This window comes from Triturus cristatus, chromosome 3_1 (assembly GCF_964204655.1).
Source record: "Triturus cristatus chromosome 3_1, aTriCri1.1, whole genome shotgun sequence".
Classification (NCBI taxonomy): domain Eukaryota; kingdom Metazoa; phylum Chordata; class Amphibia; order Caudata; family Salamandridae; genus Triturus; species Triturus cristatus.
The window spans coordinates 34,786,740-34,813,527 of record NC_140583.1 but is presented as its reverse complement, the minus strand read 5'-3'; the positions used below and the strand labels follow the sequence as shown (position 1 = coordinate 34,813,527).

Genomic DNA, 26,788 nt, shown 5'->3' with positions numbered 1-26,788 from the left:
AGGCAGGCACCGTTAGCTGCACAGGGAGTAGGACAAAGTTCATGGATACAGATGCGAGCTCAAGCTGAAGCTGTCAGAGACAGAGAGCAGGGAAGGCTTTAAGGACAGGATCGGGCCTACTTGCCTGAACTGTAAAAATGGAGTAACTTAGCCATATAAAGTCGGTGGCCTTTCATACTTAGGAATCGAATATCCAGCCCATTGATGGCGGATCTGACAGAGAACATGTTGACGGTGGACGCACATATGTTTGCGTTTTGGAAACTGGAACTGGAGGGAACATACATGTACTTGTGACATGCACATAGAACCGTTGGGGTCCAAGATAGGGGACATAACTGATCAGGAAAATCCACATTTCCACATTCCCTCCTTGTCCCCTACTTGCCCTTCAAGAGATATCAATCTTCATCATTCCATCGATTTGCTCATGGAGCATCATTTCTTCTTCCTTCTTCTTCCGGCATTTTGAACGAGAACCTTGATATGGAATGCATGATGTGGCACACAGACCACAAATCGCTGGTCCATATTGCAGGCATAAACAACAACTGAAGAGCATAAGAAGGCCAATACCTAGGAAGGATAGAACTCTCCATCCCCAGGCTGATATCACACTCCAAAACCACCCGGACCACGTCCAAGTGCCTGGATTTTCGTGTATCTGGCTCACAATCTTATGAAGGCGTGTTATAGCTTTATATACAGATGGCGAATTTTCTGGTATGAATATGCAGCAGCTGGATCCGATGACCCTGCAAGCTCCGCCCCTATCGGCCAGGATGACGTCAAGGACAAGACGATTCTGGAGAACAACAATTCTCATTACTGATTGTTCCTCTGTCAGATTGCCTAGGGCGGCTATAGTCTCGTTTACTACAGCTTCGAGAGTCTTGGTTAGTTTACGTATCAGCTTACTATTTGATATTGTACCTATATAGGGAAAGATACCTTTATTGAAATCTACATACTTGTCCCATGCCGTCTCAGTATAATCGACAACTGGGAGATCTCTTCGCTCTCTATTGTGTACTAAATGAACATTCCGATAATAATCAGGTGGAGCTAGGAAAACAGGTGGCAGAAGGAATGCTATGTAACAGGTACCATCCCAATCTAGAGGCAGACGCATATATGCCGTCTGACCACATATAAAGTAAGAATGGCGAGAAGCTCTAAATGAAGATTTACCTTGATCACTATATTCTACTGTAGTAACGCATTGGCTATGGCCCATATGTATGGAACCAACTTTTCTTACACATAATTCACCCTTAACTGAAAATACTGACATAGTGGGCAGAATTAGTTCAACTTCGGATTTGACATTCAGAATCATAAGATTAGGTGTAAAATTACCTAATTTATACACTTCATTTTCTAGATCAGTTCCTGTTCTACTGGGGCGACCCTCCTTATTAGGATGACAGACTTTGAATAAAACTAGATTCAGATTTCCCCATATCCAATGTTGTTGATAAACTGCTGTGTCTGGGTCTATGGAGTTTAGTAAACTAAACCATGCTCCACAGGAGCCATTGTGTGTGAACGGATGTGGAAAGAAAGGCAGAACTCCTTTGTTATTCTGATAGGGAGGGAGTCGGCCACACACCCAACAATTGGTGGCATTACTAGTCTGATGGGAATGATGTAACATACTAATGAAAGTGTTATTGCGCAGCGCAAGTCTATAAGATAATTCATGTGGCGGTAGGTCACTAAAAGAATGTTCAGCAGCAACATTATAAACATGTCTAGAAATAGGATGATATATGTGCAAAATCACACTCGTAATAATTACTAAAACACTCCATAAAAACAAAATTAATAATGTCCTCATACAGTAGCTACGCAGTGATTTACAATACGCCTGTCGTTTCAACATTTCTCGGGTATTTTCTCTACTCAGGTCCAAGGGATACATGTCGGAGACAATTCAACCGCTTCACCTTGGAGAGGACTTAAACAATCAAATTGTTCGACTATTTGGGCCTAAGCTTTAATTTATAGCACTGAGAGTCATTCTGTTCAACAAAAGGAAGTTTTGAATCAGTCTGTGAGGGAGTGCAGGGCACAGTGTCTATATCCGAGGATAGTCCATGAAATTTCTTAATGTTGCTGGAATGTATCCAGCCCTTGCGGCCCTCAACTTTCACGGCTGTTCTTGTGGTCAGCAGGACTAGCTTCGGTGCTTTCCACCTGGGCTCCAACTGGGTCTTCCGATCAAAATTTCTCACAAACACCAGATCCCCCGGAGCAACGTCATGGGGTTTCACCTCAGTGTTGTCAGGAAAAGCTGCAGTTACCTGTGAACGACAAGATTGTAGTGCAGACATCAAGGAAGCCAAGTAATCTGTCAGCATATTACAATTAACATCAGTTATTTTACGTGGTATAGGCGTCCCCCACATATTTGGTGGTCTTCCGAAGATCACCTCATACGGGGATAGCCCTGTTCGAGAGTGTGCTACCATTCTTATGTAAAATAGTGCAACTGGTAATGCTACTATCCAGTCAACACCTTTCTCCTTACATATTTTAGACAATCTGATTTTCAAAATTTGATTATGTCGTTCCACGAGACCTGCTGCCTCGGGGTGTCGGACACAGTGGAATTTCCACTGATATCCCAACAAAAGTGAGACATGTTTCATTAATTCGGATGAGAAAGGCTGGCCGTTATCTGAATATACAACACGTGGTAAACCGTACCGCGGGAAGAATTCTCGAACTAACTGTTTGGCAGTAGTCGGGGCCGTGTAATCTGATACTGGGTACGCCTCAGTCCATCGGGAGAGAGCGCAGACAACTACCAGAACATATTTGAATCCTCGACATCGTTCCATCTGGATATAATCCATTTGGAGCACTTCAAAAGGATGATCAGGAGTCTGGAATCCACCCTGTTCTACGGGAACACTTTTTCCTGGGTTGAACTGACAACATATCATACAGGTACGGACTTTTTGTTTAGCTGCTGCTCGTAAATGTTTGTTGAACCAAATGTGTTGAATGCTATCTAGCATAGCTTTCTCTCCTAAATGCGCTGGGCTGTGAATTGTAGCTATAATGGCCTGGACCATAGAGTCAGGAAGAAACCATACAGATTTCTCCTTCGTCATCCATCCCTGATCTGTCTGGATCCCTCCTAGTTCAGTCCATTTCTTTAATTCCTCTGCAGTAGCATGTGTCTGTATGTCAATTACGTCAAGTGCGGGATCCTTAATTGTCATACACTGTGTTGGTGTCTGAACTATTGGCTTTGTCATGTCTAATGTGCGATTCTGAGCAGTCTGTTTAGCTGTTCTGTCAGCTAAATCATTGCCTTGAGAAATGATATCAGTAACCTTCGTGTGTGCTTTACATTTCATAATCGATATGGCAGTTGGTAGATGTATTGCGTCTAACAAGGCATGAATGAGGGTTCCGTGCTGAATGTGGGCACCATGGGAGGTTAAATAACCTCTCTCTCGCCACAGCACGCCGAAGTCGTGTACAACTCCGAATGCATAACGTGAGTCAGTGTATACATTAACTTTCTTATTTGTGGCTTGAATACAGGCTTGTGTTAGAGCAATAAGTTCTGCTGCTTGGGCTGACAAAGTATCTATACAATTTGTCTCAATAACTTCAGTGTCTGTTGTGACTGCATACGCGGCCACTAAGTCTCCTGTACTTGCTCTCATGCACGATCCATCTACATACAACGTCAGGTCTGGATCTAACAATGGAACGTCTGTCAAGTCTTGTCTAGGTTTCGTCTTTATTTCAATAATTTCAACACAATCATGAGCTAGTGGGTCTGTTCCAATTACAGGTAATAGTGTAGCAGGATTCAATGTATTACACCGTCGGATCTCTATGTGTGGCTGAAACAATGTCAGTTCATAACCGGTAAGTCTTGCTATGGTCAAGTGTTGTGTTTGTGTTCGGTTCACAAGAACTTCTACTGCATGTGGTACTTGTACTGTCAATGGATGTCCTAACACTATGGCATCGCTTTGTCTGATTGCTAAAGCTGTTGCTGCCACTGATTTCAGGCATGCGGGCAAAGCCTGAGCTACGGGATCTAATGTACTGGAAAAATAAGCACATGGCTTGCGTGATCCTGCTTGTTCCTGTGTGAGTACTGACAAAGCAGTACCTTCGCGTTCTGTGACAAAGAGTGTAAAATGTTTGCTATAACATGGTGTTGCTAAAACAGGTGCTTGACATAAAGCTTCCTTTAAGCTTTCAAAAGCTTGTGTATGTTCCTGAGTCCAAGGGAGAACAGTCGATGTGGCTGCCTCCTGTGTGGTTAACTGAATGAGTGGTTTTGCTAGAAATGCGTACTGAGGGATCCACTGCCTACAATATGAAGTGAGGCCTATGAAAGCCCGCACCTCCTTTTGTGTCTGGGGTATTGACATGTTAGCAATTAACTGGATGCGATCTGGTGTAAGCTGCCTTCCCTCCTTGGACAGCGAGTGACCAAGATAAATAACTCGCTGGGCACAGAATTGCAGCTTAGAGGGAGACACTTTGTGCCCCTTGTCGGCTAGAAAATGTAAAACTGTCAGAGAAGCCTTTTCACATTCAGGTTCGCTTCTCGCGGTGATCAGCAGATCATCGACATATTGAAGCAGTGCAGTATTGACTGGCATGTGGATACTGTCAAGTTCTCGTTTCAGTGCTTGGCTGTAGATGCTGGGGCTTTCTGTGAATCCTTGGGGAGCGCGTGAGAATTTAAAGCTGCGCCCATTTAAACTGAATCCGAACAAATATTGGCTTTCCGGATCTATTGGGACGCTAAAAAAGGCATTCTTGAGATCAATTACAGTAAAGAATGTTGCTTCGGAATCAATTGCTGTCAATAATGATGATATATCGGGGACCACAGGAAATTGTGGCACAATGCACTTGTTTAGTTCCCGCAAATCAATAACCAAACGGTATACTGGCGGAGCAGTAGGGTCAGTTCGTTTAAGAATCGGAATTATCGGTGAATTACATACATTGGAGTCTGTTTCTACAACTACTCCTTGGGCAATTAACTCATCAATGATTTTCAGCAAAGCCACTACAGCATCTTGCGGTAACTTGTATTGTCGCATTCGTGGTAATACCACTCCTGCCTTGAGTGTAACTCGGTATGGTGTAATGTTCATGCAACCAACATCAGTAGGGCCTTGTGCCCATAGATGTGCTGGTAAAGTCTGTAGTCGGGGATCCATGTCTCTAGACACATAGTGACCTTTAAAATCACGTAAAAACAACCTTATTCCTTCCGGAGAACAACATATTATGGCTCCTAGGGCTTTCAGAGTTTTAATTCCTAACAAATTTTCTGGGCATGATTTAGTAAGCAATAAATCTGTAGTTCGTGTCAAAGGTCCTATCGTAAGTGGAAGAGGCTGTGATACTTCGTTAACAATAGGTTTTCCTGAAAAACCAAGGGAAACATTTTGAGAGCCTGAGAGGGGTGCCCCTGGAACTTCACTACGTTTTATAGTTGTACGACTTGCCCCTGTATCGAGTAAGAATTTTCTATCTTGACCTAATAATTCACTATGTACATAAGGTCCTTCTTGATCTACAGGAATCTCGATAAGCGGTAAGTCAACTTCCCTCTCTAGGCTGGTTCATGCGTAACGCTGATACTCAGGATATTCATACTGTGCAGTCTGATACATTTGTCGTGTGGTGGTTTGTGTGGCAGTAACAGGCAACGGTGGTGCAGCTGGCACAAACTGTATTGGCTGTTGTGCGGCTGGCATGGCCTGGGAATGTGGCATAGCTCCTTGTTCATTCTGATCTTGTCTGAGTGGCCGTGATCTTTCTTGTGTTTTACCTATGGCGATATTGTGTTTTAAAACTGGACAATCGTGTACGTAATGACCTGGCTTTTTGCAATAATTGCATGTCCCTTTTACCGGTCCTGCTGAATCGGACTGTGTCATACCCTTTTTATGTCCTTCAGCCGGTACTGTCTGAGACACTAGCATTTTCATTTTTGTATCTTTCATACGTCTTTGTTCGTGTTCTTGTTCATCTCTAATTCTATTGTGATGATACTGTAACATTTGTAGCATTTGTGACGGAGTGTTACTTTGCCAGGTACTCTCGAATTTCAATATTCTATTCTTTACTGGAGGTAATGCATTTTCTACTAATTTTGTCACAAATAAATGTGGATACGACTCACTACTTGTTTTTATACCACTATTTATTCCAAAACATTTTTCAAATCGGGCATAATAGTCACTTGTGTCTTCATCATGCTTTTGTTTACAGGCCGTGATTGCACCCCAATCTTCCTTTTTCGTAGTTAACAAACGTGGCAGTACTTGTACTAGTAAACCTGGTAATGCTTTGACTTTATCCCCGAGCCCTGAACCTGCAGCTCGGGCCTTTTCTTCCGTTTCTAATGCTGTCCAATCTATCTTTTGGTCTCCCACTTCCCACTCTTTTTCTTTCAGTTTTTCATAAATACCAGCAGGTAAGAGCACCTTTAATATCGTCATAATATCAGGATAGGTATACTCTCCCATCAGCAACATGTCCTTAATTTCTCGGTGGAAACCCGCTGGGTCTTTGTCATGACTTGGTACTACTTTCTTCATTTCTAACAATTCAATTTTTGATATGGGTGTGTATACAAATACACGGTGAAACTCATTGTCTTCGCCTTTTATTGGGTGCACTTCTCGTAAGGGATTTTGTCTATCCATATAATAGGCGTTCTTTCTCTGCGGGGCAGCGGGAAAGAATCCGGATTTACAAAAAGGACATACTGTTTACGTGACACTAATATTTCTTTAATCAACTTGTTACTAGAACCTCTCCATCTGTTCGTGAGTAGTTCCGTTAATATATCAGGTAAAGGACCAGGGTCAGCATGTTGGCTCTTATATAATATAAGGAGTTGCTGAATCATATAGATTCCAGCTAAACGTTGTTCATCTGCACTAAGGTTAAAAAACGTGTGTGCTACGGTCTCATCACCGTATTTTTCAGGACTGTCAATCCAGTGAACGGCTGATCTGGCCAATTCTTGCTCATCCATGGAATCGAGGAGGTGGTAACCCCTTCGTTCTCGTAGTAGTTTATCTGCGGCTTGGAACAGATGTTCAGGAGACTTTAAATTTATTACAGGCGTCGGATACGTTCTGCTATTATTTGGACATACAGAGTGTATGGGATCAGAAAAGCATCTAGTATTATCACAGGATCTTCCTCTGCCTACGTATGCTATGGTTTCTGACTGTCTTGCGGAATTCCCTGATTCGGAGACTTCATCTTGCTCGAACTCGTCTATTTCCAATCTTTCTTCGTGAATACGTTCTATTTCTCTACGGATTTTTCGGCACATGGCTATTATACAGTTTTTCTTATCGTGTCTCCCTTCTGATATATTCTGGCTCCATCTTGTAAGAATAAGCATTGTATTCGGGTCTACCCCCGGACGGTCTTGATTTCTGATCACGCAGTTTATGAGGAAACGTAACAGTTCCCCCTGTATCTCTACTTTCTGGAATTCCATAGCTCTGTTAATACATTCTGGGTCTCGCCCTGTTTGGACAAAATGATATATGTTATCTAGATGCGTAGTCATTCCTGGTAACCTCGCTAAATACTCTGCGGCTCGTCTGATACGTAATGATGCCAGGACCATTTCGTCCTCTTTACCGACCACCGGGTCATATCTACAATCTATAAGGAGTTCCTTAAGCGTACGTTCACTTACGAATTTGGGTGTACGTGAATGCGCTGATTCTTGAAAAATAAGTTTATTTATTCTAGGTGGCGTAAAAGTATTGCTTGCACCTCCCGTGGCCCCTTCAGGGGCGTCGGGTGTGAATGGATTCGTCGAACGTGACACAGCAACTATAGGTGTCGATACCACTGTAGAATCGACTGCGGGGACAGATGCGGAAACAGACGTGCTTGCCGGAGCTCGCGTCGGGACTTGCTGTTGCACGGGGACAGATACCTGATCCTGACGTTGAACCCCTCCGCCAGACGGTCTATGTGGTGTGGGGTTAGCATACTCGGGAGCTGCGTCATCTAGATATGAGGAAAGAAAAACATCTTCTGCGGTTCTGGGATGCCCTTTTGGATGTACCTTAATTGGAAATAATGGGGGTGGCAAGTCTTTTGGCATCTCTGGAACAGCCTTAGGTAGTCCTTCGGCTAGGAGGGGATACATACCACTCATAAGAGCGTTTCTTTGTCTATCTACTTGTTCTGATTTTACTCGGATACCTTCCTCAATTAATATATTTTCTTGAACTTCCTTTGAACTCTCTTTACTCCTCTCTTCCTGTCTACGTGCTTTTTCTGTACGTCTATGAGATTCTTTACGCCATAACTCAACAGCGTCTTTCTGTGACTGTCTGACTTTTCTTTTCCATAACTCTTCCTCCACTTTCATGATGCACTCTGCATCCCAGGTTCCCGCTGCGGGCCACCTTTGACTTTCCGGCAATCCCTTGGTATAATCTACCCATAGATCAAGAAACAATATGGCATCTAAGCCATGCTTGTGATACATAAAATGCCCTGGGGTGTCCCTAGGAGGAATAGGAACTGCTTCTTCGAGCACCCCTTTTCTGGTAGTAATCTGTCTTAACTTCGAGAAGAGCGGCATCTCGACAACTGATCTGATACTTACTCTTGAATTCACTTAATACGGAAAACACAATAATGAACGGTGAACAATGAACAATCATTCATACCACAATATGCAAGACATTTGAACACTTTAAACATTTAAACATTAAACATTTTAAAAATGACCGACGATGATGACAGTCTGCATGACTAATCACCAAGCTGAATTCTTGACAATAACTGAATACTTCGGAATACTTGATATACTGCTAAACAGTACATATACACTGCTAAACAGTGCAGACCGGATTTGTGTACCCAAATCCGTCTTGACCGGCACAACCTATGTGCTGTCAACACGCCTCCCCGGCGATGGTACTCACCGAGTAGCTCCTTGAAACGGAAGGCCTCAGAGAATGAACGGGACTCGATGACTGCGGACAGCGGACCCTCTGGACATCGGGATTTCGAAAACCTGGTGGGCCTCTGTATACCTCGGATCTTGCTCTCCCAGCTCGGCTCTGGTCGGGATACTTCGCACTTCTCACCGCCTCGTCTGGGTTGATCGCAGCCTCAGTCGCCCCCGCTTGACCGGAGGGAGCTTACAGGAAATCCTGCTGGTACGCGTTTATGGTCCGTCCAGCTGTGGCAGGAGACCGGGCCTGCAACGCACCGCCGGCGCGTGAGATGAGAAAGTGTCCCTATTCGGGCGCCATTATGTGGTAAATATTCTTTTTTACCTTGACTGAATTTCATACGGAATCTAAAATAAAGTAAAATAGCTCAGAATAACAAGAGGCAGAATCCGTGGTATAAGAGATTTTCTGAATGGGCTTTATTCCAAAATGGCCGACTCGAGTGGCGGCCTTCAGGTTCCGTCACCACGAGGGTTCAGGAAGTGAAGTACAATACTTTATTGACAAGAAGTAACTTTTATAGTTCATACATTACAATGAAATGAATGCAAAAGGCGTAACAATTGATAAGAGAAATGACATATTGGTACGTAATCGAAACTAGGCGTAATAAGGAGCAGAAAGAAACATGATTGGCTCTGATTATCATGCATAGGTGGATCTATAAGATAATACTTAACATAGATGCGCGCGCAACAGCATGACGTGTGATTGACGTGCAACTAGGGGGTGAAGGGGACTTGACATTTAGCTCTACATGTGGAGACGAGAAGTCTGGGGGGTCAAGTCAACCTAATCCCAAATCATATCTAACATCCTATGTTTAGAGAACTATGTTATCCACAAGAAAAGACTCTCGGACAGAATCTATTCTATACTGACTGTGTGTGCGTGTACAAGCGTCTAAGTGTCTATATGAGAAGCGAGGGGCAGAAAACTTTCCATGGCAACAGGGCTATGAATTACTTGCAGGAGGACGGAAAGGCCGAGTCCTTTGCTTGTGAGCTTAGAGGAAATGTTTACCTAAATCACTGAACAGGAATGCATCGGCTGAAGAGCAAAGTAGATAATTCGAAGGTGAAATACAGCTTCTTGGCAGGCAGGCAAAACTGGCCGAGGCAGGCACCGTTAGCTGCACAGGGAGTAGGACAAAGTTCATGGATACAGATGCGAGCTCAAGCTGAAGCTGTCAGAGACAGAGAGCAGGGAAGGCTTTAAGGACAGGATCGGGCCTACTTGCCTGAACTGTAAAAATGGAGTAACTTAGCCATATAAAGTCGGTGGCCTTTCATACTTAGGAATCGAATATCCAGCCCATTGATGGCGGATCTGACAGAGAACATGTTGACGGTGGACGCACATATGTTTGCGTTTTGGAAACTGGAACTGGAGGGAACATACATGTACTTGTGACATGCACATAGAACCGTTGGGGTCCAAGATAGGGGACATAACTGATCAGGAAAATCCACATTTCCACACCTGCACGGAGGTTTTCTGGCAGACTGAAGTCCCCAGCACTGCCAGGAGCGGAGGGTTCCGGGCTCTTGTCTGTCGGATGCCCTGGAGCCTGGAAGGTTCCTTGGATGGGCGGCCGCTTCCTTACTGCCTGTTGGTGGCTTCTGTCTTCCTGCTGAAGATTTATTTCGGCACATAGAGGTTGGCACGCGCACAGTGCCAGGGCCCCGGGTTGCATATGACATCACACATGTCAAGTGAATGAGAGAACATGTCACTCACCCGGAAGTGAAACAGAGAATGCTCGGCCATCCGTGCGAGAGTGGGTCTCGCGCACACAGCACAAGGCCCCCTCCTCGAGGTGTCCTGTGAGCTCCATCTGCTCGTAGGGCAGGCCTCGCATCATGGAGATGCAGGCAGGTGTCACCACACTGATGCGGACACAGGAAGCTGGGGTGCTCAAGACCCTCACCCCAACTTCACAGGAGCTGCTGGTCCAAGACAGATGCCGTCTCAGGGTCACTCAGGGGCCCGCACTAGCGCTTCGACGCCTCGTCAGAGGTGGTACGCGCTATATCAAAGCAAGTACGATACAACACTTGTCACTATGAGAATACTTGAAGGAAGCACTGTACGAGGGGTGGTCTGGAGACGAGCCAGTCTCGGCGCTCAGCCCTACCGCCCGAACCCCAAGGAGATATTGTGGGATTTGAGGCGCTTCAGAAAGCACTGCCCGCTCCGTGGACCCCTAGAAACTCAAGCACATCACTCCGCCATTCGTGGGTTCGTTGTAGAGCCACTGTACACCACCCATCAGCAGCCCTCCTTCGAGTGAGCAGGGAATGTGAGGTTTATGGGGAGGCGATGATGAATATTCATTATAACCCCCTCCCCGGAGTGGCCCTGTAGATCGGTCCGGGGTACACATAAAACACCCTGGTCACCGTGTCTTCACACGCACCAAGAATGCACCGATACAAGTGTTTGAGGTGGCACAGGGGAAGGCTCGTGGTCACATTTCACCACCGAGCATGAAGCGTGTGTCACATGTAGGGCCTGACGCACGTTTTGGTTTTATACAGCAACATCCATTTTTACAGCTTTAAAAAAAGTTCTGTTTTTCACTTTCACCTGGTAGCGCGTCAGGTGCGTCGGCGCGTCAGGCGGATTTGTGTCGTATATTTTGTTGTAACAAATTACATTAACAATTCAAAACATTGAGATCGGAACGCGACAGAATATGTGGCATATTCTATACTGTCAGGGAGGACCTGGCCGTGCAGTTCGGGCTGGACTGTTCCCGTGAGGCACAGGCGAGAGGAGGTGGCCTCACGGCTAGGGCGGTTCGAGTCTCGGCAATGACGCTGAACATCCTGTGATTCTGGGCAAATCACTTAATCTCCCCGTGCCTAACAAAGATGAATGTGTCCCCATGTAACGCAACTGGTGCTCTGTAAAGCCTCTGATACCCGATTCATATAAGACTCATAAAAAGAAACTCATTTGCATATGGTGAGCTAAAAAACGATGGATTTAGGCCCAGATCTCTGTACTGGGCTGAATGTATGAAATTGTTCTGCATTCTGTCCATCAATTGTTCTTTTTGCATATTCTATAATTTGCCTGTCCTTGTCGCATAATTTAGACAACCAAGTAACTTTGTTCCTCATTTTCACATAATTCCAGTCAGCGTGCTTGGTTGACTAAGTTATGCAAAGGGCAGGCAAAATGTCCGTCTGCCTGGCTGTGCCTGGTGGTCCATGGCTTGGCGTCTCCCAGCCAATACCTGGCCGTGCCCGCGCCTCTTGTCTCTACCTCCACCTGGACCACTGACTCCATACATCTCTCACCCTCTCTCTTGCAGAGCCCGCCTCTCTCTGGCTGTTTCTTCTTGTCTGTGACTACCTCATAGCTCTGACTCTATGATGCTCTCCGTGGCAGTAGTGCCAGTCTCTCCGTGGCAGTAGTACCAGTCTCTCCGTGGCAGTAGTACCAGTCTCTCCGTGGCAGTAGTACCAGTCTCTCCGTGGCAGTAGTACCTGTCTCACCGCCTGGCCCTGCTCGCACCTCTTGGCTTCCAGGACCGCCAACATCTTTCAGCCTCTCTCTTGCTGTGCCTACCTGTGTCTCTCTGGCACTGCCTCTTCTCCGAGGCTGTCTTATTTCTTCAACTCTGTACGAGGCTGTCCCTGGCAGTACTTGTGTCACTCCCTTGACCTGACAGTGACCACTGCCCTTTACTCCCTCAGGACTTACTGTGCCTGCCTGTCTCTGGCTTTGCCTCTCCTTGCCTGTGAACTTCTGACTCTGCCTCTCCCTCTGGCAGTCCCTGGCTCCCTCTGACTCCCCCTGGCAGTCTCTGGCTCTCCGTGTCTCCCCCTGGCAGTCTCTTGCTCCACTTGTCTATCTCTGGCTCTCCCTGGCAGTCTCTGGCTCCCCTTGCCTCCCCCTGGCAGGCTCTTGCGCTACCTGGCTGTCCCTGGCTCCCTCTGGCAGTCTCTGACTCCGTCTGGCTGTACCAGTGTCCCTTGCTGCTCCTGGCTGTCCCTGGCTGTCCCTCCCCCTCCCAGCTGTCCCTGGCTGTCCCCCTGCACTCTCTATGACCGCTGACTCCATGCATCTTTAATGAACTCTCTGCAGTGTGGACGAGCTGCGGGGCTGGAGTGTGATCAAAGCTGCCCGTGGGTACTGCCAGCATCTCTGCTACCCACCGAGGGGGTGGGGAGGGCTAGCTAACATGATACCCTAGCAGAGCCGGACCCCCGCCCCCCACCCCCACTACCAAGAGAAAATAGATAACAGCGCTCTATTCCCAGACAGGACCAACAGCGTCTCTTGTGGAGAGGCAGGGGTGGGCTGGGGAGGGTCCAGCCCTGATACTACCCGGTGACCTGCACCCAGCCCCTCCTGCATGCCAATGCATGCGCCACCCACACCCTCCTCCCCAGGAGAGCTGTAGGGGCTGCCGGCTGAGCACTGTAGGGAAAGGTCTGGCAGCATCACTGAAGCGACGGGGCAAGTATGCCCCCTCCCCATCCCACCCCGTCTGCTGCCAGCCACTTATGTGCACCTATGACCCCTGACAACGCACCACCATGCGCGCCGCTGCCTTTTAGCTAGGCATACATACATGCATACATACAACATGCACGATCCCCAGAGTTTCACCCCGCAGAGTGCCTGTATCATAAATAATATCCAGCCCCAGTCCCGCGAGGTTCGCCCTGACCCCCCCCCCCCCTCCTTTCATTCCTGCACCTTGCCCCCGGCCTGCATCAGACCTTATCCAGTGCCGGTTATTGCACCGCCCCCGGTGCTGCAGTGAACCCCCACCCTGCCGCGGTCCTACCCCCACCCTGCCCCATGCCCCCTGCATCGGACCTGAGCCAGTGCCGGCCCTGCACCGGCACCGGTGCTGCACTCAGCCCCCACCCTGCACCATGCCCCCGCCCTATATCATACCTGAACCTACTGCCTGTTCTGCACCGGTCGTGCACCAGGCCCCCGGCCTGCATCAGACCTTATCTAGTGCCGGTTATTGCACCGCCCCCGGTGCTGCAGTCAGCCCCCACCCTGCCCCAGCCCCGGTCCTGCCCCCACCCTGCCCCAGCCCCGGTCCTGCCCCTGCCCCCGCCCTGCACCAGCCCCGGTCCTGCCCCCACCCTGCACCATGCACCCACCCTGCATCGGACCTGAACCTACTGCCGGTTCTGCACCGGTCGTGCACCAGGTCCCCGACCTCCACCTGCCCCGGTCCTGCCCCCACCCAGCACCATGCCCCCGCCCTGCCCCACCCTGCACCATGCGCCCGGCCTGCATCGGACCTGATCCAGTGCCGGCCCTGCACCGGCCCCGGTGCTGCACTCAGCCCCCACCCTGCACCTTGCCCCCGCCCTGCACCATACCTGAACCTCCTGCCAGGTCTGCACCGGTCCTGCACCATGCCCCCGGCCTGCATCGGACCTGAACCTAACCTACTGCCGGCCCTGCACCGGCCCCGGTGCTGCACTCAGCCCCCACCCTGCACCATGCCCCCGCCCTGCATCATACCTGAACCTCCTGCCGGTTCTGCACCGGTCCTGCACCAGGCCCCCGGCCTGCATCGGACCTGATCCAGTCCCGGCCCTGCACTCAGCCCTTCCCTCCCCCTCACGGCGCTCCCAGCGCCCTCCCTGCTCGCTGCTCCCAGCTCCCCTGCACACACGCCCTGTGAGTGCCGCAGAAGGTCCCAGAGGCGCCTCCGCCTGGCATCGCGGGTGCAGCCGCCGCTGCCTCCCCCGCCCCCCCTCATGCACCTGGAGATGGAGCCGAGCGAGGATGAGGAGGGCTGGCTGGAGGACCAGTGGGAGAGATGGTAGGGGGGCTACTGGTGTCTGTGGTGGGCTGGGGAGGTGTGAGGGTGGGGAGCGCACCGCGGGAGGAGCTGGTGTAGGTGGGAAGGTTTACTGGGGGTCTGGGGTGGGTGAGAGGGCGACGGGCGGGGCACACGGGGGTAGGGGAGGGGGGTCTAACGCCGCTGCGAGAAACTGGAGTAGAGTGTCATCAATAACTTAACAGGGGGGGGGGGGGGGTCAGAAGCCCCTACAACCACGTCAACCCAGGGATTTCATATCTATGAGGCCAGATTAGGCGAACCCTTACTTATAGCCCCCACCAAGTTCAGGAGGGGGTCTCGCCCCCCTGGGGGGCTGAGGATGCACCTGGTTTCAGGGTGCACGAGCCTCCATGGAATGTCTAGAGATGGGGGCGTACCCCATTCCTACCTCGAGGAGGATAGGTAAACATCATTGCCACCGGGGTAACGGGCTCACCGCCTGCACCCCCTCAGCCCCCTCATGGAGGGGCAGCTTTCAGGTTCACTCCTTCTGATGCGATCGCGAGTAGCTCTTTTGTATGTTACAAACTCATTCTGTTTATAAATCTACAGATATTGATTATTTCTGCTTTAAAATGTACATATTACTTATGGGTATAATATTCTATGTTTAACGTGTATATAGGTGACTGCATAAATAAGGAAAGCTTTTATCATAACTATTTATCTAGAACTGTTTCAATATTGAATTACAAAAATATATAAACAAACCCGCAGAAGGAGGGCGGACCATGACAGCCGCACCTCACTGCTTCGATCCTTGTGTATCGATATTTCAACATTCCACACAAGTGTGCACAACAAATCCTGCGCCTGCGTGTGTTTGGGCAACTGCAGCACAGAGCAAGAATCTTTGGAGTGGTTCCCACTGCCTTCACTTCCAGGACTCGATAATACAATATATATAGGGCCAAACGTTCCTTTCCGGTCTCCCCTTTATTATAAAAGATCAGAGTCGCTGCATCAACGTACAGCTCCAGCCAACGCGTTTCGTTCAATTGTCAGTGAACTTCATCAGGGCTTTCATAGTAAGTCAGAGGTCAAAGGTCCACTGTGAGTAGCAGGAGTGATACCAGAGTAGCGCAGCTTGGGGCACCTCTAGCCGGCCGGAGAGTGGTCGTACCCTGCGCTTCTACGGTATTGACGAGGGGCCATACCCGGGGCCCTGACCTGGGATCATACCCCGGGCCCTGACGTGCGGCCATACCTGGGGCCCTGACGTGGGGCCATACCCGGGGCCCTGACGTGGGGCCATACCCGGGGCCCTGATGTTGGGCTATACCCGGGGCCCTGGCATGGGGCCATACCCGGGGCCCTGACGTGGGATCATACCTGGGCCCTGACGTGGGGGCAATACACGGGGCCCTGGCGTGGGGCCATACTCAGGCCCTGACGTGGGGCCATACCCGGGGCCCTGACGTGGGGCCATACCCTGGGCCCTGGCGTGGGGCCATCCCCAGGGCCCTGGCGTGGGGCCATACCCGGGGCCCTGGCGTGGGGCCATACACGGGGCCCTGACGTGGGGCCATACCCGGGGCCCTGGCGTGGGGCCATACCCGGGGCCCTGGCGTGGGGCCATACACGGGGCCCTGACGTGGGGCCATACCCGGGGCCCTGGCGTGGGGCCATACCCGGGGCCCTGGCGTGGGATCATACCCGGGGCCCTGGCGTGGGGCCATACCCGGGGCCCTGCCGTGGGGCCATACCCGGGGCCCCCCTTGGCGTGTGGCTGGTGCTCATCGAATTTTACCAACTCTGGTCGTGATATTCGAGCGTATGGAGATATAACCCGAGCCGCACGGACAGCACAAAGGGCTCAAATCAGTCACTTGAAGTCGTTTTAAGCTGTTTGAGTACGAGAAAGTCAAATGAAATCCATAGATTTTTCATCTTGTCTCTGTGAAGATCGTTATTGTATTTCTGTTTTGTGGGCGGTGCCGAGGCTGGGAGACGTCCCTGCAGAACACTGATAGAAACAGGGGTTTAACTGTGCGGTGCAATAAATAACTCCACGTTCACGCGCTGGATACAACCAAGATCATAGCGCAGAGAGCTTCTTGACGGGCATCGAAACACTGTGTTTGACTTCGTATGAGTTTCAGATATAAACGAGACGTGCACACTCTGCTTTCCTTCATGTATGTTCCATTGCTGAGCAAATATGTACATGTATTCATAAGTTCACAGTGTGCACATGACCTGGTGATTAGATATGCACACATGCATCACCCGGTTACTTTCATCCCAAAGCGCCTAGATGCTATTGGAAGTGTGCAGTGTTTGCTGTACATACATGTACATTCATAAACAATGTATTGCAGTTTACATCTCAGCTTGGAGTGTAAAATCTGCCCAGTCTCTGGGAGGGGTTTGACGGTCTCTATCCAGCAGAAGTGCTGCGAGGCCGATCTGATGACTGGTTGTGCGCTATGTACGTACAACATCACAGTTACAACAGGGTTGTGAATTGTTAGACCTGGCACCTTGGCGTGAGTCTCCCTTCCACTTTTTGTCGCTGTGCCTCATGTGTTTTTATGGTGTTGGCCGCTCAGCGCACTGTGCCACTGCCAACCAGTGCCACAGTGCAAGTGCTCCCTATGTAAAATGTATATGTTGGTTGGATTCCATGATTGGCTTATTTGGTTTACTGTCAGACCCCAGTAAAGTGCACCAGGAGTGCCCAGGGCTTGTAAATACAAATGCTGCTGGTGGGCTTGCAGCACTGGTTGTGCCACCCACAGAAGCGGCCTGGTAAAATGTGTCTAGGTCTGCCATTGCAGAACCTGCGTGCAGTCTGGTACTGACATGCTGACTGGCAAGTGCACACACTTGCCAGTCCCTAAACCTTCCCTTAACTTCATGTTAGTCACCCCTATGGTAGGCCCAAGGGCAGGGTGCATTGTAGGTAGGACAAGCCCTGATGTGTGTGGCATGTCCTAATAGTGAATTACAGCCATTTTCGTTTTTCACTATTGTAAGGCTACCCTGTTCTCATAGGCCAGAATGGGCTGTTAAGATTGTTACATCCTATGATCCTAACCGATCCAGGGAACATGGTAGAAAATCGAGTTTAGTATGCCTGAACTCAGAATAATAAGGTACATCTTTTAGTAAGGTTTATTTTAATATTCTGCGTTTGCAAATGCCACTTTTAGAAAGTTGGCCTTTGCTTGCCTAACCATTTCAGCCCGCCTCTGCGTGATGTGTATCTGCCGTCTGGCTTGTGTGAGTGACAGGGCTGGGGAAGCCTAGGTGGGCAGGGCTAGGTAGCCTAGAGGTGAATAGGAAGATTGGCAGCTAGATGGGTGGGAGGAGTGCACCTGGACTCTGAAACAGGCGCGTAGCTAGGGGGGGGCGGTGGGGGCAGTCCGCCCCAGGCGGCACTATTTTTGGGGCGGCAGCCGCACGGCACTGGTGGCCCGTTGCGGCGGCCTTTATAATTTATTTGGGGACACTGACACTACTGTTACAGTAGCGTCAGTCAGTATCCCCAAATAAATTATAAATGCCGCCGCAACGGGCCACCAGTGCCGCGCGCGCGGCCCTCTTTGAAATGCAAGCGCATGCGCACCGCCACCACCTAGCATAGGCCCGTGACGTCGAAGGACACGAGCGCTTCTGCTAGGTTGACAGCGATCCGGGCGGAGGTGGTGGCAGGCCGACGGCGACGGAGCTGCAGGCAGAGAGGAGATACAATACAAATCTGCGAGTCTAGGTAAAGCGATGTACCTACAGGCAGGGCAGAGACCAGAGGACCCTCCACGGCACTTTCTGAGAACACCGGGCGCAAGTAAGTGATGTTAGATGAAGGGGAGAAGATGTGGTCCGTCGGCCGGCCTAAACTGCCGCCTTTGGTGCTGGAAACCAGAGTTCGAGCCTCGAGGTCACCACACCAGGTGCTGGCTTCCTGGGGGCGCCGTGTTTGAAAGTTTATTGCTTTTGAACCACCTGCTGCAGCGTTTCTCTTTCTCCCCCCCCCACAATTACCAGGCCTCACATAAATGTCAAGATAACTCGTGTGATTAATTACCTTCCTGGCGAGAGATCAGCATTTTGTATAGTTGAGGTTTTGATTTAGGTGGTTAGTGCAGAGGGTTAATATGCCTGCTGCAGAGAACGTGTACCAAGTAGATTACAGAGTGGGTATGATGTAAACAGATCAGCAGGTTACTGCTTTCAAAAGAGACATCCTTTTGTTACTTGCAATTTATAACTTAAAGTCCTAATATAGAACAGTGAGGTATTAACTTTCATCCTGGAACTGCATACAGACTGCAAAGTATACATTATTAGAACATTAATTAATGTTGCAAAAAGGGTTAATTTGGCTTGAAATCGATTCTTATTATTAAAGAAAACTCCCAACCATGCGGTTTCATTTTCGCCTCGGAGTTTGTGCTTCTCCACACCAAGCACTCTTAAACTATACTGCCTATCAGTATGGATGACATGTGACTCCTACACTTTTAGTCCTTTGGCTTATGTAACATTTCCTACACTGATTTACACACGTATGATTGATTGTCTCTGTGTAATGTGTGTGTGATGCAAAGTGCTCGGACACCCTACACTGGTATGAGTGGCGCTATAACTAATTCAGTGCATCTGAGAGAGTGTGGTTATGGAGACTTGGTCACTGTTAAAGGGTGCTAGCGAGAGATACCTGTGGTGGTGGAGGTGGTCATTGGGGGGGCGCCAACAAACATTGTCGCACAGGGCGCCACCAGCACTTAAGCCGGCCCTGGCTCTAATACCTTCGGGTCGAGTTTGCGCTATATAAATATGCCCAAAAAAAAAAATACGTTTTGTGAGTTCTGCTATAAGCACAGTTGCTCCAATGTGCTTCCGTGTTCACACTCCACTGAGTGGGGGTGAAGGAGGGTGTGTTTGTGATATGTTTATAGCTTCTTTAGTTTCTTGAATTAAACTTGCCATGGGTTTATGGTGAACCTGTGTGTCAGTGTTGAGCTGTGATATCTAGCAACCATATGCATGACGTTACACATTCTGCAGTAAACATGTGGTAGGTGCATAACATCTTGAAATAGTTTTTCACGTGTGATGCACTGGACAGTCCATGAACTGATTGGCTACAGACCGCCACTGTTTCACAGCCTAGCTAATGCATGCAGTAGATGACCCGAGGCCTGGTGATTGTGTGCGAGCAGGTGATTGCTTGGAAGTGAGATCACAGAAAGCCATCACTGGGTCAGATCTGTGGAAGTTCTGCATGCTTTCACAGATACACAGCACCAAGTGACAATGGCTGTCTCTTCAAAGCACCAGCCATAGTCTGTGCCTACCTGCTCCACAGGGTTGTATGTGATTTCATAGGAAAACGGTTAAATGCCACATAAACTGACTGTTGGAAACTTTCGGGATGAATTGCATTTACCATTTCATAGAAACCGATGAATAGATTTAGCATGCTTATTGTTTAAGGTGTCAATCAAACCCTTCAGGATGTCATGATTGCAAAAAAAATCACAATATCAACACTTTTATAAAAATGCCTCGCATTTTACAAAAGTGCCTGTGAAATTTTGATAATGCTTAAACTTTTGCCCTCCCCACCGCCCACTCGTGAGGTTGGATCACTGCATTGCTAAAATGTTTTAGTGGCGCAGGCCCTGCGTCTTCTGCAGCAAATCAACTCTTTCTCTCCTCTTCAGCGCGAATATCCAAAACCAGCCTTACCCCAGCTAATTTAGCAGCAGAAGTAGGCTCCAGCCCCTGAAGGTGGGGCTAATATGTGCGTTCTCTCTCTTTAGTAATATAAAACCTGCGGGACTGTGAAACTGAATAGCTCCTCCACACTTCTTTCTGGACTGATTAGTTATGTTTCAAAATGTGCACACACTGCACTACGATGCGGAAGGAGTGGGTGGAGGAGTGGTAATACGTCCGCAGCCAGCAAGAAGGCCCAGCAAGTTAAGACCTCTAGTTTTACCTGCAGGTCAGAAGTTTGAATCGCAGTAAAGTGGATCTTAGCCTTTCATCCTTTCAAGGTTGATAACCAGAGCACTCTGTAAGTAATTATAGAATATGTTATTTAATTTGAAAAAAAATCCAATTTACTGTTATTGTAGTAATGCTTCAGGTGCCAATAACTCTTATTTATTTGAAGTTTTTGAAAAGTGCTCTTACAATTGTCCTTTCTCACATTCTCCATGTATCCAAGGCTGACATTCAGTTCTCCAGTGTGCAGCATTGAAGTAACAATTACCATGCAGCACTGTACCCTGCCTTCTCATCACACCTCATTCCACCCTGGCCCACTCCTTCCTGTCCCACCCTATACCACAACCCTACCCTGTCCCATCAAACCAAACCCCCACCATGCCCATCTCATCCCTTACCCTCACATCTCATTTCTTCCCTCACATCTCACCCCACCCCATCCCATTTGCATCAAATCCCACCTCACCATCTTCTCAATCCATCCCATCCGAACGCTACAAGATCAAACCCCAACCCCACCTACCCTCTCCTCATCTCATCAAATCACCTCGCATCATAGCCCATCCCAAAGACCACCCCTTCCCTTTTACTTTCCCATCCCCTATCCCATTGCATTCCATCCCACCATTCTCCCATCACATTCCATCCATTACACTTCAGTCACCATTGCATCTCCCTTCCCCACCCTCCCTTTTCCCATTTCATCCCATCTTCTCACGCCCCATCTCACTCACCTGATTCCAGGGGCGTAGCTAAGAGGGGGGCGGTCCGCCCCAGGCGGCACTATTTTTGGGGTGGCGGTCGCGCAGCACTGGTGGCCCGTTGCGGCGGTCTTTATAATTTATTTGGGGAATCTGACACTACTGTTACAGTAGTGTCAGCGTCCCCAAATAAATTATAAAGGCCACTGCAATGGGCCACCAGTGCCACTCGCGCGGCCTTGTTTGAAGTACGAGCGCATGCGCACCGCCACCTGCTGCTTGCAACTGCTGCCTGCAGCGTACGCACGCCGCCACCACCACCTAGCATAGGCCCGTGACGTCGCACGAGCTTCTGCAAGGTTGACTGCACGCTGGGCGGAGGCGTCCGGGTTCATTGTGCGCGCCGCCTGGGGTCTGGTCCGGGTCGGGACACAAAATAGTGCTTGCGCTTCCTGTGGATGGCGCTGTGCAGCGGAGCTTGGGGTGCCTTGGCTTGGGGTCTCCTGGTGCTTGCGAGGACGGGACATTTAAACCTGGAGCACTGTTTGTGGAATGTAGCGTGAGGGGAGCTTCATTCAAACAGGTAAGCCCCGGCGCAGTTCTTGTCTATTAGGTTCCTCTTGTGAGAGAAATGGGGACAGAGACAGGAAACGTTTATCCTTGCACACAAAGGCTTTCTTCGTTACTTTTTAATATAATTATGTGAAATGGTGACAGGCTGTGCCCTTACAGCCCTAGATGATGCAGACTTGATACATACAACAGTGTATTCCTGGTGTACCTACATAGAAGTTTGATTCAAACTGTTTGAACGTCAATATTCAAGCTTAATTTGGGAAATGTTATTAAAAAAATAATGGAAACACAATTGTAAGCAGCTAAATATAAAACAAAATTGACAAGGACAGTCATTTTGATTTCTTTTTTTTTTTTTAAGTGGAACGGTCTCTTAAAGCTTCGCTAATTCACACACAGCATAGGGACAGTATGGACAGCTGGTATGCAACGTTTCCAAACACACAGAGAAGAGGTTTAGCATGTGTAGCAGCAGTTCTGTTATGTTGACCTGCCAGATATGGTTCAGAGTTAGCCAATTACTTGGCCTCGGCACTTTATGCAGACATCAGTCTGCGTTTGTGATTCATCCGTCAGAGGTTTTCCAGTAGAGGAACTGAATCACATTAATGTGAGTGGCTGGCTTGGAAGACATTGGTTATCCTCATAGAGCTGTTCTATAAATGGAGTTGGGGGGGAGGAGAGACTCTTGACACTTTCCAGCCTAACCTGTGTTAATGTTGAGTGTGTTTGGGGGTTCTGCATGGTGGTTCACAGTGGAGGTTAGGGCCTTGAATCCTTCCCCCTAATTAGTGTCAGCTATGGTAGTGTTGTTTGAACGTAATGCCATGTGCCCTTCTAAATGACACAGGTGGTTGATGTAAGAGTCATTCTAGTGCAATATTTGTGGATTTTATGTTTCTCCTTTGGTATGCATTGTTCCTCATCTAGGTTCAAATTCAAACATTCCACCCTAGGTTCTTATTTGCCTGTATCCTTGTAGTTGGAACTGGCCTGTCTCTTGCTTTCATTGTCTCTGTTGTCTTGTTCTAGCCTTCCATTTCTACTCTGCCTGATGTTTCCCAGCCTAAAGCCGCTCAATATTGAGGTCTGTCTGTCTCCAAGTATTGCGTCTCCCGGTTCCTTTGTTTTACCTGTCCCACTAAAGTATGAGAGTCTCTCTTACTCCAAACGCCATTCTGAAAGCATTAGCTCCCGAACCCCTCTTGTTCACTGGTTCCCTGTTCCCTAGTTGCTTAGACACCGTGCGGACAGATTGTCAGAAGGACAATCACCTATCCAGGGATAGCTCAGCTGCTATTAAGGCATAGCTTTGCTCCCTGTAACTTGTTTGGGAATGCTCTGTTGTCTGGTGAGAGTAGCTCTGCTGACAAAAACCTTAAAGGATAGATTTGCTGTTTGTACTGAGTAAGAAATTAACCAGAAGAGCAAGGCAATGATCAGATGAATGGTACTAATCAGCTGCCTTTGACATGTGATGATAGCTGTGGTCACTGTGGCACGTAAGTAGTACTTTTGCTATCTGTGACATATGAGTGATACTTGTACTGTAAGCATTGAGTGTGGAATAAGTCTTCATCTGAGCAAGTGGTGGCTGTGCTGTTAGCGCCAGTTAGACATGTGGGCTATTGCACCTGTCTCTGGGTAAATGTCAGTCTGTACCCTGCCCTTATGTTGATGTCTTCTTGTAATTCTCCTCAGGAAACAGCAGGGATAAACTGACCTCTCTGCTTCCATTCTCTCATTGATACATTTACCTGCGAGCACAGGCAAGCCTTTCATCTCTCTCTTCCTAAATAATGCATTCATCTGTAGAGCCTAGAGTTCTAGAGAGAGTTGAATGTTGTGTGAGCTATTTACCTTAAGCATTTTGGCTTGTGAGAGGAAAGGAACACAAAAGATTGAGATACAAGATACAAGAGAAGAACCTGGTATTCTCTGATCCCAGGGCACCAGGGCCTAGGTTACGAGAGCTCCAGTTGTGATTGCAGGTTGCCAGTGTGATTGCTCCAGTTAGTCAGCAGTTGTCTAGGCGCATCCAGGTCTGTGTCCACTAAGGTTATGAACCTTTTGAAATGCGTAAGGGATCTGATGAAGGGCTTTATTCCCGGATGTCTGTGAGTAGAGCGATACCAGTAGTAGCAAGCTACCACTGTCCAATGATTGAGCCGTGGACATTTTGAAACACACATGCGTAAAAGCACACATAACTTACTTCATATCCGGACTTCTTTTAAGTGGTTATTTTTCTCCAGACCTTGGTTCTGCCATGCCTACATTAGGGTCTGGGAGGCAGCTGAAGACGTGTGTTACAGGGACGTGTGTTACACAGCCTTGGCGTTCCATACTAAACACGTTATTATGATTCTACTGTTTTTGCGGACTTTTAACACTTGGTTACCATGAAAGTAATGTGAAAACAAAATTGCAGAACAATGTAATGTTTCTTGTTTCTTCTGATTATTCACGGAGTCCCTGGATAGGGTTGAACATATTCCCATGGCCCCTACAGCTGTGTTTAAGGATTGTGATGACAATGTGTCCCCACTCCCTGTATTTTAGCTTTGGGCCCCTGGGTAGGCTGTGCACCATGTGTGTGCTGAGGCTGCTCTTAAGGAGAGATGCACTATTACAAGCTGGCTTTGGGTCCCAGGGAGTTGGTTGCTGCTGCTTAGAAGTAATGACAGGGCGTGATCCCTGGTTGTTGCCATTGGGCCACCAGAGCGGGCTTTGTATCTGGTCTGTGTTGGCAAGGTTGTGGAGCTGACTGACCCCTTTGTGCTGAGTTTAGTTCTAAGGGCACACAGTGAGTCATTCCCTGTGAATAATTAATTTGCTGTTTTTGAAAGATAAAGAATTACAGGCTTCGACACTGTTAAGTTGGCTCTGGGTCCTCAGAGCACATCACGTTTGTGCACGGCCCCACTGCTTTAATGGGGGGGACCATGATGTTTGGACATTTATTGTCAGCTGTAAATGACGGATCCCCGAACAGTGTCATGTATGTGCATGTTTACATTGTGCTGAGGTGATTACCAGGTAATCGTTCACGCAGCTTTCTGATAGATGTCGCATGTGGTTTTTCTGAGTCCCCAGATAGATCATGCAGTCTGTGTGTCCTCCTTTGTACTGCCGGTCACTGGTGCATTCAACTGTGTAGCCTTGGATCGTGTCATGTATGTGCATGTAACTTGCATGATCGAGGTAACTATTAGCGGCGATACAACGTGTCTCTCGGACCTCTTTCAAGTGCGTGCTGTCCTTTCTTCCCCCCCCCCCCCTCCCCCCCACCGGGGCGGCAATCTGAGGGATAGCCCCGGGCGCCACAAGCTCTAGCTACGCCACTGTCTGAATAGGACTGTGCTCTGCCACCACAATGCTGGCTCCGCCCCCTGTGGAGCGCCTGATGACTCTGCCCTGCACTCTGAAAGAATAAGCCTGCATCGCGTCAACAAAGTGCTCCAGAACTGGACTGAACTAGGCAAGGGCCCCCCTGGCCTGGGAGAACAAAAGAAATGTAGTATAAATGTAGGAGCCCTGCTCCTAAGAAATCAGATCCGCTTTCAACCAAGAAGAATCTATGCCTGAGGAGGAGGCGCCAGGAAAGCTGTACGGAGGAAGACTGTCCCTATCCTGGGGGACTGGCCTGCAGTGGTGACCTTGCTGCCAAAGGAGAGAAGAGGAGCCCTTTACTAAGACTTTGCTTCATTTATATTGCAAGAACCTTGTGCTTTCAAAAACGATCTCCAAGGGCCTGGAAGCAAGTTTGCCCCCTGAACTGAGCCCCAGGACCATTGGGCTCATACTGACCTTCACTCGCCTACCGCTGGACTGTGGTGTTCTTTCCCTCGCCGGAGCCGTGACTCCCGTGCCCATCAGCCCCTCCTTGAGCCGTGACCGGACTGCTAAGCCGCCCCTGCCTTGGGTGTCTGCTTCCTCCACAGAGTGCTTGTTTGGGCAGGTGTGTGCTTCCTACAAAGAGTGCTTGTTAGGGCAGGTGTCTGCTTCCTCCATAGGGCAGGTGTGTGCTTCCTCCAAAGAGTGCTTGTTAGGGCAGGTGTGTGCTTCCTCCAAAGAGTGCTTGTTAGGGCAGGTGTCTGCTTCCTCCACAGAGTGCTTGTTTGGGCAGGTGTCTGCTTCCTCCAAAGAGTGCCTGTTTGGGCAGGTGTGTGCTTCCTCTGCAGAGTGCTTGTTAGGGCAGGTGTGTGCTTCCTCCAAAGAGTGCTTGTTAGGGCAGGTGTCTGCTTCCTCCACAGAGTGCTTGTTTGGGCATGTGTCTGCTTCCTCCAAAGAGTGTTTGGTTTTCACACTATGCCTTCTCAGCCCTGATTTGTTTATGGTGACAACCTATCAGGGTCGGGCTGGCCTATAGGTCAAACAGGAAGTGCCCGATGGGCTGCTCCTGACAGGTCACTGTGTGGGCCAGGTTTTTGTCTGTTTGTTGGCCTCTTTTGAGAGTTGTTGTGGCGGTTTTTACTGTTCATTTCCCTGATATTAAAACAAACACTGCCTGCAGCAAGCTCAAATCAATGGCGTCTTCCATACCCTGCAAAACAGTTACACAGCGCGTCGCGTCTTTACAAGTTTGAAGCTGACCCATGTGGAAAATGGGCCACTTTCTGAGCTCTCTAAATAACTTATGGGGCCCAATTTTCTTCTGGTGCACAGGCCTATTTTCTGTCCCAGCCTGAACCTGCCAACTACAAAGC

General features: G+C 48.8%; 1 protein-coding gene across 2 annotated transcripts in view; it reads left to right on the top strand.

Moving 5' to 3' along the window:
- The window catches only part of MAPK8IP1 (mitogen-activated protein kinase 8 interacting protein 1), a 529,695-nt gene that overhangs the window by 172,373 nt on the left and 330,534 nt on the right, over positions 1-26,788 (top strand). Inside the window, exon 1 of one of the 2 annotated variants that reach the window (XM_085646706.1) lies at positions 14,505-14,820. The exons of the other annotated variant lie outside the window; for it this stretch is intronic. Coding sequence (XP_085502832.1) covers positions 14,756-14,820 — 65 coding nt within the window. The 5' untranslated portion in view covers positions 14,505-14,755. Of the gene's footprint in view, positions 1-14,504; positions 14,821-26,788 lie in introns of those variants that run through there. 2 annotated transcript variants of the gene reach the window in all.